We start from the raw sequence: 16,345 nt of genomic DNA on the forward strand, positions 1-16,345 counted from the left end.
AAAACATCTTTTCGTTAAATATTCCTCAGTCTCTAAAGACGAAGGTCTACGGACTCACTTCGAGCCTTACTGTCTCATCAAACAGTTGTGCAGCCACGGAGAGATTATTAAATTTAGGCTTTCTCTACTAAATCAAATCAGTGCTGAGGAGATCCATAAAATAATGAAAATAACCAATGTAGCTCAACTGAATGACAAGTGCGTGGATCAGACGGCCGCTAGGACCTCAAGGGTCGAAAATGGAGACCACAGTCCGCCGTGCGTATGAAAGGACGTCACAAGGTGGGCAGACGACCTTGTCAAGGTCATCGGAAGACGCTGAGTGTCCAATCCAGCAGTAGACGCCATACGGATGAAATGATAAATGATTGGTATATTATTTGTACCATATAATGATGAGTTAAGCTTTTGCTTACACACGCTCTATGTCTATTTCCATATTTATGTTTTAGTCACCTCAAGCGATCTAAAGAATGAAAAAATTCAAATGGAAAATTTTAGACCTCTTTTAGAACAGAATACGTAATTGTGTACATTTTAATGACGGCAGAAAATGACGCTATAGCGGTAACCGACTGTAGGACATTTTAGTAGAAACCTGCCACGTGTATACGTCATTACTATATCGTACTTAATGTAATAACATCATGATATTGCGCCAATATTTTGAAATGACGATGCCAATGGCGCACCAAAATATTAGTAATACTATATTCGAACCTAACAGAACGTGTTAAGGATTATATTTCATTGAAATAAATATCATCAAGTGACGAAGTTTCGCGTCGTGTGCCTCGACATTTATTTTTAAATAGACTCGTTCACCATATTTACGCCCAAACAAATACATTGGATTCATTTAAGAATGGGATAACTATCCTATTGAAAAGAATTTATAATCACAGTCTATACATTTTAAGAATCATTGACGCAATATAAACCGTTAATATTCTCTAAACAAAATTCGAAATTAACACGTTCGTTATAACAAAAAAAAATTATTTTGTGTAATCATAAGTAATTTGAGTACTTTAACTTATACACCTTCAAAACGGTTTTATTACCTAAAGACCAATATTTTTGGTATGTTTAAAAACTTTTCCTTAACTCTGAATTGCGTTAAAAACTTATAGCTATATTTTATAAATAGCTCGTGGTAAACCTAGTTAGTGACATTGTGAAACGAGTCGGTCTCCCACGCCTGCGCCGAAACCCTACGTCACAAGTTTTTTTTTAACCGTTTCTACTACCGTCTATTTTGAATCGACTGGATCTCATATCTAACATTCGAAATTTGATCGCAGTTAACGTTTTCACTTAAACGAAAGTTGGTATGTATCAAGGATGTTTACTACGACTTCGATGCTGCTTTTTATTAGCAAAACATATTTATTTCGTTCTATCGTCAAGATTATAATTGTATTAGTGATTAATAATAATATCACATCAATTTATGAGTTGGCCTAAATACGAAGGTTAGATAATCAATGTATTGGATTTATAATATTTTTCGTTTTATAACCATTTCAATGACATTAGCCTTTATCACACACATTTTTTTTATTTGGTACTAACATAAGTTAAGCAGGTAATACATACGGTTTTGATACTTGAATATAAACATTCAACTGATTTTGTTGTTGCCAACGCCATCTAGTGAAACGAAACGAAAACAATTGTATAAAACATTGGCGAATAAAAGTAATAATAAAATTATCGTCAATGAAATATTCTTCGCTCCTCTTCCTTGCTTCGTTTTCCTCGCTACCGAGGATTTTAGCTTACTAGAAAGTTCGTCACGCAATATCTTACGCTAACTATACCGGTCTCCGGCGGTGTGTATTGCTTCGCCATCTGTGATATCGAGCGTGGTTTGAACCTGATCAGACCACCGCATAGAGCTGCATCCTTATGGTCCGTGTTCATCAACGTATCTTGCTTTTGTGATCTTCATTCTTGGCTAACATTAACCAATCATAGCATATTGAATAATAAGAAGTACAATTTTATAAACAAATTACTAATACATACCTATCGATCTATAAGATAAATATGCCATTTGCGATTGTAATAATCTAACAATAAATACCCTTCGGTTCTTTACTACTATCAGATACGAAATTTGTTTAAAATATGTTTTGATTTAATCAGAGTAAAATTATACTATGCTCTACAATTATTATCGCGTAACTTCGATAACGGTTATACATATAAAAACAAAGCTGGTATAATATAAGATACCTTAAAAACATTCACCTAAATTTTTCAGACAAACAGGGTTAAGGTTCAATGTCTGTTTATTTTTAAATTTTGAACCATAAAATCTCATTTCAAAAATGTGATGACAAAACAAATGTTATAAATATTGATCACATGATATACAAGAGATCGTGTAATGTCATTGATTTTATCACTATAAAGAAAAATAAAATTAATTATTTCAAGAGTAGTCCAGAGCAGTGTTTTCCAACCTTTTCTGTGCCATATCCCATTTAAGCCTTTCTAAAATTCTTGCGCTCCCCTATGTAACATACATAATTTTTAAATTAAAGCGAAGGGGTCAATCTCATGTCGAGTCCACTTTCGTATTGCCCCCCGTGTATCGTGGGTCTCTCGTTGGGAAAAACTAGTTTAGGTTTTCAATATTTAAATTTTTTTAGGGGTGCTTTTAAATTTTTAATCTGTAATAAATGTTATTCACGATTGTAATGGGTAATAAACGTTATTACTTGATAACCAAGCGTGTTCCAAAAACCTTCAAATGTGTTACAAATAACAGGTGAGACTTAATAGCAGCTGCGAAAAATAACTGTGTTTAGTACATAGCTCCTAAGAGTTATAGCAAAAAGAAATATTGAAGAACGCCACTATAAGACAATTTATTACATTTTTACATGTCTTCTTAAGAAATGCAATCAAAAACTTCAAGTATTAAAATAACAACAGTGAAGAATATTTAACAATGATAAGTTCAATTGTCTAATATTTTTTTTATTTTTTTTTATTTTTTTATTTCCTTTAGTATTATTTTTTTGTTCATTTCAAGTATTATCTGTTATTCCGATTACTTTAATCTTACTTCTATAGTCTGTAATTATATACACATATTTCTATAAAGGCTTTGTACCTTTTGAATAACTAAACCAGAGACTTGTGATCGCAGGTGGCGGGTTCGGATTTCAGGAAAAAATCTTATTGATATTAAAAATCTTTATTAAAATTTGACAAAAAATTTGCTAATCAGAATGAAATTTAGAGTTACAACAGTAAAAGCTGTTAATTATGCATATCGATGAGTATAGAATACCAATTTAATAGCTATTAATAAGTTATAAGTAATTAAAATGACTGACATCGTGTTTGCAAGGTTTCTTATCGAGAATCAATAAGTTCAATATATCCATGGGTCGTGGAGATCAAATAATATTGTCTTTTATGCCTTTTCTCTTTGAAGCAAATCTTTAATATTATGGATCATATTAACGTGTATGTTATAAATATACTAACAAGATTGTTTTGTTATACGCTACTCGTACGCGATGGAAAAGTTTTCAATAAAGAAAGTTGTTTATCAGCGTTTCTGTGAAGTTTCCTTCAGGCGTCTTTAAGTGTATTAACCGTATGAATATCGTGCTTATATAGATTGTTCTAAAACCTATTTCACATTAGCACCACAAATATTGTACTGTGAAGTCGAGCTAATTCACAAATAATTACAGTTGTATAATTTAAAAAAAAAAACTACAGTCACTCTGTTTATCATTATCGACATGTCAGTCGATAGACGCCTATTGCAATGTATAGGCTTTATTGCAATTGCAATGCAATTAAATAAAAAATTGGTAATATTTTTTTACATTTAAAAAACTAAAGTATTCCAAATACAGTACAAGATAGGAGATGTAAACCATGTCGTCCTTAAAGATAAGATATAAGTGAACGTTGGTTTAATATCTTCTTCGTCTAAGGTAACGTGTCATAAAAATAACTAACTACCGCTAAATGCGCTAGTTTTAAAAACGAAGACACTAAATAGAACAAAATACGTAATTTTTTTTATTTCGCCTTTGTATGAGGAGAATTATAATAGAAAAATAAAAATAATACAGGTTTTGACAGGTAAATATTTTTTAAATAAGAGTATCAATACTCGTGCAAATCATTTACAGTCACGGTGTCGATCTGTGAAGTAAATATAAGGAAAGTAAGAATATAATATTATTTTAATAAAACTTCCTATTTATTTTAAAATCACGGTATTATTATACGAATTTCTGTTTGTTTTTTACTGAACGATTTCTAACGGTTATCTGACACTGGAAAAATTACAAAAATGTAGATTTGTAGCATCGACGTCTATCCATAGAGTCCTTGAATGACAGCCATGTGATGGAAAATGCTTTCGTGGCAGAAAAGGTGAGCAGATGACGAGGAACAGACTACAATAGAATAAAATAATGATAAAAATTTGAGAAAAATGACGAAATAAATCACTATCATCATAGGCTACCTTTACAGATTTCCAATAGGACTAGTAGGAAGCGGCTTGCGTTTCTCAAAACAAATACAACAAATTACACAGTAATACAATTATGTACTATTAATTATTTTTATTGATCTTACCGACTTATTTAAGTAGCTATGTGACGAACAGAATAATAAAAAAGCTAATACTCTGATAACAATCAAATGAAATTATTTACAATAACTTTACAATAATAAACTTATCTATTAATTACAACGCACAACAATCGAGTACTTTTCCATTGAATTTTCCAAGTAAAGTAAGGGGGATTACATTTGTAGGATTTTTTACAAAGATACGGAGTAAAAGATAGTCGAATTTAAAAATATTTCATTGCAAATATTGTTAACTTTTATCTAGTGTTGTAATCAATTATTCGATAAACATTTCTCACATTTGTTCAATGCCGTTTCCCCGAGGTTACTGCGCATATTTCTCTTGATCTTTTTTCGCCGTACACAAATAATCGAGTCGATTTTAATTGTGCCTATTCACAGTGTAATTAACCATTAGAGACTATTCAATATCGTTTTCATTGTCAATTGCTTTGTTAATTGCAAACAAACTAATATTACATCTATTGCGCAATTTACCAATTGTATTGTTTGTTATTAGAGACGACGTAACAGATAACGCAACGATTGTGTAATACGTGTAATAATTAACGTTTCATTTTCATCTCGCTATTGCTATTGCATTAATAAATATAAATGGAAAATATAATATAATTAATGCCTATTCGTATTGTTGTCAATGATAAAAAAGATGTTTTGGTAAATGTAACATATGTATGATCATATATCATGGTCGTGTAGTGCTTAAGAAATTTAGCTTCCGATAATAGGTCTAAAATATAATTTCAAAAGCGACGCTTTCGAATAAAATCTATCCTTCAATGTCCATATTTTTGACCCGTAAATGAATATAATATTTTATCTAGTTCTCGATGAAAAAACAACGCATTTTGTATTTAAATAATTAAATGTAATAAATTTGGTTTAAGTCATTTACATGTTTTTGTGCAATGTCATGGGACAAAGATGTTAATTAATGCCGTTGATAATACAAAACTTTTTCTTTTCCATGCGCCAGGTTTTTGATAAATGTTGATGTTTGTGTTTCTGTATATATTATATGCCGTAATTAATTTTAAAATGTTATTAATTATTAAACGTTTATGCTTTGGGCCAGTGAAATGGCAAGTTGCAGTGGCATTGAGTAGGCCATATAACACAGAATAGATAGCAGCTGGTGCCTTAAAGTACTGAAATGGAAACCACCTAACGACAAACGTAGCGTATATCATCCATCCAAAGGTGGACAGATCTTGTCAAATGTCTTTATAGTTGTCAAATGACGTTGCAAGTTTAATCAGACCGATTATTATCTGATATTAAGAATCTTCAGAAGAGGCCGAAACAGTAGATGTCCTACGACTGAAATGATAATGACAGTTCGCTGTATTTTTGCAAATAGATTGGAAAATAAGTATGTGTATACTAAAATAAATAACATAATAATTAGACTTATAACTTCGTCATACAGGCGGCACAGTCAAGAGATTTTCCCATTTATAAATTATTATGAATAACTATAATGTTAACACAATCAATTTATATTAACCTGCGTTCAATTTAATACCCTCTGGACAGCTTCAATCCGCCAAAACAGAACAAAACGTACTGCGCATTACAACAACAAAAATAGCCTACAAACAGAATAACATGTTCCGTGTTACTGCGGCAGTAAATTGCTTAAAACAATCGAGAGATTTTTTTTTATAGTTACATTGTGTTTCTTCTCGAGTTTTATTGCGTATCTGAGTTTATCCGTTTATAGGTGAATCACATTAATCAATTTTTGTTTACATAAATAAAACCAGAAAAATAAACACAATTATAGTAGTTAATTGGGATATTATAAGTTTAAACAGAATAATGATAAATTATTGTATTATATTCATTGATTTGTACTAACTTCTTAGATGAACACAGTATGTATAAAGAACAGATTAAAAAAAAAGAAAATAAGGTAATCTATGTCTGATTGCCTTAAAATAACTAAACGCTACATCTGACAGCGCGATTTTGAAAGGTAATTTTAATGTAATAAATATTATAAATGCACAGAATATGTGTCGAGTTATGTTTTGAAAATAATTTGTAAAACTTTTTGCGGTTTTCCGTTCAGTGTTTAAAAATTATAGTCATTTAAATGAAAGTTAATAATATAAATGATGACACCGGACTGGAGAGCCGTCGAGTTAACAGGTAGCTTAGGCGGAGACCCCGGCTTTGGCTGTCACTCTATACGCGTTAGGGCTTCCTATTTAGCTTTTTCTAGAACCGTACTACTTCATATCCTACAAATGTTATTCAAAATTCGAAAAATGTTACACATAAAGAATAAGCTAAATTCAAATTTTAGAAACTAAAATAAAACTAACAGATGACACCACAATTTATCTAACGTAAAAAAAACGCGTATCATAGGAGCAAAAAAATTAAACTATCAACTCACAATATTATTATCACGAGAAATCAGAAAGACGTAAAAGCAATATTTTTTATAGAACTGATTCTTGTTGCAGTGATTTTTTTCGTACAATGTTTTTAATTTTCAATGTCACGTTTGTTTTCATCAATTTGCTGTTACCGCAAAAAACATGGTTGTCTTACGAGGAACCTGCTGTTTCATGTTACTAAAAATAGTGGTGAAAAACAATTCATTCGTGTACTGAACGAATACGTTCCGGTGTAAATTACTTCAATTATTCAATTGTTATGATTTATCGGGACAATATGAGATCAAATCATACCTTTGGTATTATTTTATATTACACTATCGTCATCATCACGTCCGCTGATAGACGACCACTACATGGCATAGTCCTTCCACTAATATCGCCATGATGACCAGTCCACCAAATGTGATGCTTATCTACGCTACACTAAATCATACTATAAAATACCATTATAGTGATTGTAGATAAATTTCTTTACAGGCCGGATCTTGCAACCTGCGATTTTCATTTCATCATGGAATACAGTTCCAAGATACCTAAAAAGTGATGGTTGCGACTAAAAACGCCATGGAAAAGAAAATCAAAGAGCAGTCGGTCAACTATTTTTCACAATGGTATTACAACGATACATAGATAAGCAAGATTTTTTTAAAAAAAAATAGTGAATTACTTATAAGTTTGTACTTTCTTTAATTTTTGGTGTTTTAAAAGCATTGTGTCACCCCTTACGTAATAAGAAAAAATATTATTACTTGATTTACTTATCCAATCTAGTAATTACAATTGTAATTTTGTTAAAATGATTTCAAAAAACACCACAATTTTTTAAATAAAAACATGTCTACAAAAAAAAAGGAAAAAAATTAAGAGGATTTTCAACTCGAACAGGTTAATCTAATTAAAAAATGTATCTGGAGTAAATTGCAAGTCATGAGTTTACGTTCTTTAAATTTCAGCAATTTTAGGTATAGAACTTGTTTGGATAAAGAGGGGTGTGATAAAGTTAACCTTACACTAAGTACCGGTTTTTTTGAGCTGTGATAGCTCAGCAATAGAGTAATGAGACGTATGATCGAGGGTTGTAGGTACGATTCCCGGGATACCAACTTATGTAATTCACACTTTGTGCATTCATTATATAGGATTGTTTTGAGTACGGCCTGTTGGTTAAAATCTCGAATTACTCGTTAATTATGTTTGCCTTCAAAAAAAAAATTGAAAAATTAGAATGATAATGATAGTCTCCCTGTCATGTTATTTTTAAATGCGTATTAATTTATACAGAATGATTGGTTATAGATTTATAAGCTATAAAGGGGGGCAAGTGAAGCTCATTTTAAATCTATAAAAGAAAAGAACAAACAAATGTCAATGGTTTCAGAAGCAATAAATAACGTTATAATAATACAATAATAAAAGTCATTTTTCGGCTTACTACATAAAAAAATAATTTGCAATATTTCTAGTAGACTTTGTAGTACCAGTACTTGTTGGCTTGTTAATATTGAACTTAATAATATTGTACAAAAATTGAATTCAACGATTGCTTTACGTAACGAAGTTCGCAGGTTCATCGAATTATATATAAGCAGTTTTTTTTAAGATTTATTTTCAGTGCAAGTGTATGCGAGTAATCGTTTTATACTATGAGAACATATGAATAGCAGATTAGCTTAGAACTCCTCCTGACAAGGTTGTAACATGTAAAATGGTTAAGGCGCTATTTGACAATATAAAAAAAATATTTTGCATTTGACAGTTTGTTTGACGTTTCTGATTAAATACACAGGTATACTTTATACCTAAGAACGTTCGTATTCAGAAAGTACAAAGCGGAGTAATGACATCTCGTTTATATCTCCGACGCCATTGTCATTTCCAAATATAAGCCACGCTTTATTCCACATTGTCTCTGTACCCTTTGTTAGCAAATGATAATCATCTGCGTAGTTTTAAATGTAAATAAAAGGGTATTAAATGTTGGACGTGTGCCAAGTGATTTTAATTTTAGTTAATATTCCAAAATTATCATCATCTTTAAATTGACTTTGACTTTGTGAAATACTATGAAAGTTTGAAGTGTGAGGCGGGCTTATGTTCAGCGACGGAGGTCTAACAGTGAAATGGTGATGGTGATGAACACTATCTGACACCGTGACCATTTTCTTTAAAAACAGAATAAATCGAGATTACAGCACACAATGCTTCAATCTCGATTTTTCAACGTTAAAGACGGAAGAAAAATATTTACGAAAAAAATCTTTCTGATCTTAATGTACACATGTTTGATGTACACTTTTTTCAATATTCAGTCTGCTATATTGCGGCCAACTACACCGGGCCAATTACGGTTATAGACCTTAATTGAAACGCATGCTTGCCATTATATGGTCGCAATGGAATATAAACACTACATTACATTGGAATATTTTCTATTCGAGCCGCGTTGGAATTTTCCTTTTCATTCTTATGAATCTAAGTTTAAACAATAAACAAACTGTTGTACGATAGATCAGTTCGCGTATCTCAACAGATTTATATTTTTTTCATGAAGAAACTAATTTTTTTTGAGACTTTTTTTCGAGAGGGTATCTGATAGAATAAAATCTACGAAATAAAAATAGTGATCCGTCTCAGCGCCTAATGAAAATTTCGCTTGCGAGGTTATCGCTATCCCAGGATCACTTCAGTAGCGAGTAGCACGAAATACCGAGGCCAGATTTCAAGAGTGATCCCGATGTGATGGTATCAATTTCTTAGAAATAAAATCCTTACATATTTTCTTCTTTATTTTATTGACTACTACCTAACTCTACCACCATAAATTCTTGATTTAATCTAAACTCTTTTATTGTAATTTATCTAAAAAAAATATTTCTTTATGACTTCAACGAACGTATTATCATATACGTAGTGATAAATGACGCATACGGAATAGAAACAAAAAAAAATGAACTGAAGGTAAGCTAAGAACGTTGTCGGAAGGCGTCAACTTATGTCCACATCTCTCCTATAATTGATTGCCGTTTATATTATACACAAACTTATGTTCTTAAATGAATTATACGAGGTCATTCTTATTTTTCCCGGTGCAACTTGCTGACGTAATTGCCTGTCTGAGACGTGTCTTGTTTTACATAAGAAAGGGGGAAAAGCTAGAACGTAAATGTTGTTATTACATTAGCATGTTGTTAGTAAATAGCTTTGTTGGAAAATACAAAGGAACCGTTAGTTTTAAAATGTGAATAGGATTTACATATAATAAAGTTAACATACAGAAAGGATGGTATCGACGCAATTTATATATATTATTAGAAACAAACAAAATATTATGTATTACAAATATAATGACAGCATTTTTACCGTATGTTTTCTGTTTCATCATATATTTATATTCAAAACAGTATTAATATATAGTATTAACTTTAGTAAAATAGAAAACATATATGCTAGAAATTAGTGGAATCACTAAGGCACTAATTTCTTGCATACATGTTTCAGTTCAGTTTGTTATCAGAATTAATATGAGAAAATAACATATAAAACGAAAAAAAATTTATGTTGGTGTTTGAAAGACTATTAAGCTTCTTACAAAATTCTTCTTGGTAGAATCAATATTCCGAACCTAGTTGGAATATTTGTATAAAACGGGACTGATAATACTATGTATGAAAATATATTTAAATTGATATTGCATCAAGTTTTGAACATTCTGAAAATATTTAGTAAGACCTCCTTGTGAGAACAAAAAATGTTTAATTTTATATTACGACTACACACTTGGGAAATTCGATTCGTCGAGTCAGTTTTATTGTGATTCATACAAAGTATTTTAAGTATATATTCCTATATCTTCTAAAGGTAATTTTTGGCCAGTATATCTCTTTGCTTTAATCTTTAGTGATGTAAAAGTAACAAAAAATGATGTACTTACCGACATGCGATAGCCCGGTGAGATCCGATTCTGAAATTAAAAAAAAAGTGTGAGAATAATGCAAAATGAAATGTTCTTGCGTGCTTAAAATTAAAAATAGCATTAATGTAATTAGTGCAAATGTACAATGGTTCAGACTTAATGTGCATGCACTTTCTGTTAAAAATAACAATAAATAATGTGGTTGCGGTTCGAGCAGAAGTTTCACAGAGATTTTTTTATGGACCCGTTTTTGAGGGCCGCTTGTACATCCCTAGCTTATTGTGGAAAATGGACACTCTCTACTTCCAGTCTTCTAACATACATCGTATAATCTAACATTCTCATTCATTCCAAATTTCCTACCTTTCATCGCCTTTCATCCTCTCGTCAATTATCACAATCTAGTAGTAGGTCTGCTCGTAACTACTCGTTACTACTTTAGCCACATCAAACCTATAAGTGTAAATGTCAAAGGATAAACAGCATTTGATAATGATGAAAAAATGTCGAATATACTTTTTGGTACGATATATGTGCATTTGAAGAGAATCTTCATATATACAATCATTATCGCCTAGTGGTTAAGAGAAGAAATTAATGATCGCAAGTCGAAATTATGATTCCGGGACAGACAGTATACATTTGAATTATATAACATCACTACTTCTCGGAAACTCGCTCACGAAAGACCTACGTATCCACAATCAGATGATTACGATGTTGAAGGACTCATTGGTGCGGAGTGCATACAACGAAATTTACAGCATTTACCTCCAAAAGGTTTAAGTTCACAGAACCTTCCGCTTCTTGAATTCAATTCCGATGAAGATAAAATAACCCGAACTAACAGCATCAACTTTAACCGAAACCAGCAAGCCTCAATATTTCATTTCAAAACACGATCTCTCTGGGTTTTCTTCAAGATCCACGTTTCTAAACTGTAGCTAGATATCAATAGGTCCAATAAATTGAGCCACTTATTTTAATATATTTGGTGATGTTGCATTATTTTAATTTTTTTTGTGCAGCAGCGATATTGCGTTTTTTTATGACAGGCGATTATTTAATGATAGAGCCCAGGTAAATAAATTCCATAGTTTTGTTATTCGAAACATCTTCATATCCAACTAATTAAAAATACTGTACTACGACTTTTTAATGCTATTTCATCCGATCCTCACAAATCATGTAGTGTGGATCACTTCAGCGTCATTTATTTGTATTACAATATACCATTGAATATGAATGGCAATACATTCGTATGAAAATTCGCAGACGTCATTTGGTAATATCCATGTACGTGGGTATACAATACAGAAAACGGTTGCAATGGAATAATGCAGTCACACCATTGTACCCAAAGACAGTTACTCAGTATGGTTGACCTACTTTAAATTTCTACCCGATCTTTAAATTGAACCATAATGACATAACATATCAAACTAGAGGATTAACTTAAAAAATATTTTTAGCTAAATAATTAACAATCCAAACAGCTCAATGATGAAGAAATAACTTGATTTACTACAACCAATCGACGCAAAACATTTCAATTTAAACTAAGATTAAAAATATATTTACCAGTCAATTGTCGTAAATATGTTTTGAAACATCCACAGATATGGTGTTATAACGTCAAAAACATTTTTCATCATTCATTACAGAGAAAAAAATAAACCAATAAAGATAGTCAAACATTGTAAGTGCGTAACAATTCAGTAATATTATTAAACTTTTTATCTACATATTTTTATTATTTTGTTATTATGTATTTAAATTCAAAAACTTTAACTTTAATACTGATTGAGCTTTTTAAATAGAGGTTTGACTCGATGGCTTTAAACAATTAAAAAACACACTAACACCATATGAGTCTTTAAAACTTGTTTTTGAAACAAAAATCTGTAGAAATAAATGCGACTAACCTTTAAAATCAAAATTATCCAACTATATAGAAATTATTGATTTCATAAGGTCGCTGGAACTGTAACATCATATTTTTCCAAAAACATGAATTATTCAAATTCAACAAAACCTTCAAAAAGGTTAAACTTTAGTTTTAAGGAAAGATCAAGAGGATTTAATTTTCAATGTTATCATTTTATTATTCGTTTTCTTAAGAAATTGGTCAGTGACCATATTTTAAGTTATAAATGCCCATATAGTTTCAACCTTTATGATCATTACTATATATCGTCATGTCATGTACATAAAAGATTTTGTAAATATTGATTTTGTAGAATATAACCTACAATAAATGCCGTGAAATCGATTAATTCTGAAACATTCGCGAATATTTGAAAATTTCCTCAATTTTAGTAACGAAGCTTAATTAATTTTTCCGGTAGACTCACTACATCTATTTTTAAAGTTATGAATCATTTAATGTTACGCAGATATATACACTATAAAGAATATTGAAAAAGGTCTGTATCGTTTAGTGTTTGTTTGTATCACCTGCCAAGAGGTAATGGCCATTCACAAAGTGTCATTCTAGTTTCAAAAAAGTAATAAATCTCTATCATAGACGGTTCCTTTCGTATCATTGTTTATCACAAAATATTACGGCTGACTATAGCGCATGCATAAATTTAAAAACTTTTATTGTTTGTTAGAAACAATTTTGTTTTTGAGGAACCAACAAAAGAGGTAAGAAACCATACCGGGTTATATAAAGTAATGAAAAAATAAACCCGAACAACGATTGTGCAACCGTCGTGACGTAATCGGCAGTAATACGGCTAAAAGTAATTGTAAAGTGAGACGTAGTTATAATGCAGTAACCTAGAACGCAACTACGTAAAGAACAAATATTGCGGATAAAACAGTTTCAATGTACCGAGAGGAGGTCATAGATGACGTAGATGTTTTCATCAAAACAAATGTAATTAACGAACTCGCATCGAAAACATTATTATCTGCATCGTAACATACTGTCCTCTAAATAACAGATAACGAATTCTCCAGCTTCCAGACAGTCAAAAAAGAGCTAAAGAGAAAACAAGGAAAGCACTAAATTCCACAAAGATCCCGTGATGTTTTACATATACAAATGGCTCACGGTCATAACATTTTCACGATTTTATATTATCGAAAAAAATATATTTTACCTTTTAACATAGATTTGAATAATTTATAAATTAATAAAAGGTAATGATTTTTTTCTGAAGTTTAGAATGAGGAGAGATTGTAGACTATACCCACTAAGAAGTTCAGTAGCACATCGAGCAACTAGGAAACAATAATTTCATACAAAAATATTTACTAGTCATATAAACTACTACGAGGGTTAATATATTTGGGCTTATTTTGGTCAAGGTTTATTCAATTAAAATAGGTTTCGACCTTACAAATATTTAAACAGCGAACACTCCTCGGGAACATGTGTTGTTTCCAATTAAACAATTTATAAACATTATTGGCCGTGAGGATTATTTTTAGGTGTGAAGATTCTTTTTGTACGTTCATAACTCTACTATAAAACCGTTAGGAGAAAAACGAAATTCGCCAGCGTTTTGTCGAATTTTATTCGGAATCTTTATAGTCATCAGGATATAAGCCTCCCCCGAAGATTTCGAATAGAAACGGTTGATAGATCTTCGAACCCACCAGCCATCTGTTCGTGCGAGTTATGTTGCCTATCCATTGCTTCTTGAACCTACCAATCAGCACGACTATGTTAGTTACTTTCGTCAATCTACAGTTCTGCTCGTTTCGGTTTCAATTGCGTGGAGAAGTCGCGAGCCCTCTCCGTGACCTATTAAGCGAATGTTAGCTTGCTAATGAGGCTCAGGGTCAGAGATCATGTTCTTTTTAACAATTTTGTCATCGACAATAATGTAAGTTTTGAATCTGTTGTTAGAAAAAACAATTACTTCATTAACAAATATGAACCAACTATCGTAAAATTCGTTAAACTTTCGCAATCTCTAAGTAACATAAAAATAACCGTTTACGTAAGTTACAAGGATTATCAGTTTTATGATCCGCGGGGGGCGCGATATATAGCTTTATCATTCCAATAATAGCTTACGATACACGACCCTTGACTCGCGTATCAGTCGCCCGTTTATTGAACAAAACTGAACCTTCCTAAAAGAGTATTTCTGATTGTGTGAATGTCATTTTATTGAAATAAAGTCGTTAATTTCATCATATATTTTTATGAGGATTTAGATATCCACTATACACTGGTAAGTAACACTGAACTATGTTTCTTTGCTAATGTGCACACCGTCTTATAAATTAAGGTGAAGCCATTATAGTTTAGCGACGGATTTGATATTCCGAAATCTTTGGAAACAGTAAATATAGGAAAGGTTTACAAACACGTGTAATATACAAAAAACAAAGTGATTTTAATAATTTAAGTTTTAATAGTTTTATTAAGTGCATTAGGACTCCAAATCCTAAAATAATGATTTCAACGCTTTTCAAACAAATGTTTTATAAACAATTTTGATGTCTAGTATATCATCGACGTCTGTCACCTTAAGGTTTAGAAGTGGATACATCGGACTGGCGAGCACTCCTAATATTTATCCCAAGAATCAAATAATATTTATCTAACCATGTATACAGGAAATGTCAGCTGAGTTTACAGTTTACATCGTCGCGTCGGCTTGCCTGTAAGGCCACACATCGTTACCATTATCGTTACGCATCTCGTGTTTGCGGTTAGGGGGACAATTGAGTTACGGTCATACAAATAATAAAAGCAGTTCATCATAATAACCACTTAAGCGGAACTAGTTAACAGTCCGTACACTTTAAACACGAGTCGTAAAATTTATACATAATAAACGTAACACAAAATTGACCAAACGAAAGTGATTACGAATTTTCATTTGTTCATTTACTAAAATAAGCGAAAAGTAGTTGGTTTTGAACGTTATTTTAAGATACAAATATCTAGTACTAACAAACGTTATAGGCCTGTCTCAATACAATAAAAAACATAAATAATTAAGACATATTTCTGACTGATATACTATTTTAGTACCAAACGAATACTTACAAAAGAAGTTATCTACATTGCTAGACGCTTGTAACATTGCGATTATATTTTCAACGTAATACTTTTTCCTTGATTACATCTTTTTTCCACCGCAATCATAGAGGATTGAATAGAAAGTAATAGTATTTTTTCTACTATTTTAGACTTAATGTTTCCACTTTTTTTTTGCGTAAAAACATTTAGCACAAGGTGTGCTAAATGGAATTTTAAAACAAATATTACCGAAGTGACTGCGCTATCCTCGAGTTTTACGCATAATAATCCTTTTTTTTTATTAATAATAAATTGTTTATATTAACTTTAGATTCATTTTAATCTTTGTAATTGTTTAAAAATTCAAAAATTACTGTACTCATTTTTAAT

At 31.1% G+C, this 16,345-nt stretch overlaps 1 protein-coding gene across 2 annotated transcripts in view; it reads right to left on the bottom strand.

Moving 5' to 3' along the window:
- The window catches only part of LOC137931674 (uncharacterized), a 220,260-nt gene that overhangs the window by 82,336 nt on the left and 121,579 nt on the right, over nt 1–16,345 (bottom strand). For both annotated transcript variants that reach the window (XM_068775155.1, XM_068775158.1), the window contains exon 3: nt 10,984–11,013. In XM_068775155.1, the coding sequence (XP_068631256.1) occupies nt 10,984–11,013 (30 nt within the window). The remainder of the gene's footprint in view (nt 1–10,983; nt 11,014–16,345) is intronic.

This window comes from Battus philenor, unplaced genomic scaffold (genome assembly GCF_028537555.1).
Source record: "Battus philenor isolate CCGP_79_NKW_IND1 unplaced genomic scaffold, ilBatPhil1.0.hap1 SCAF_8, whole genome shotgun sequence".
Taxonomy (NCBI): Eukaryota; Metazoa; Arthropoda; class Insecta; order Lepidoptera; family Papilionidae; genus Battus; species Battus philenor.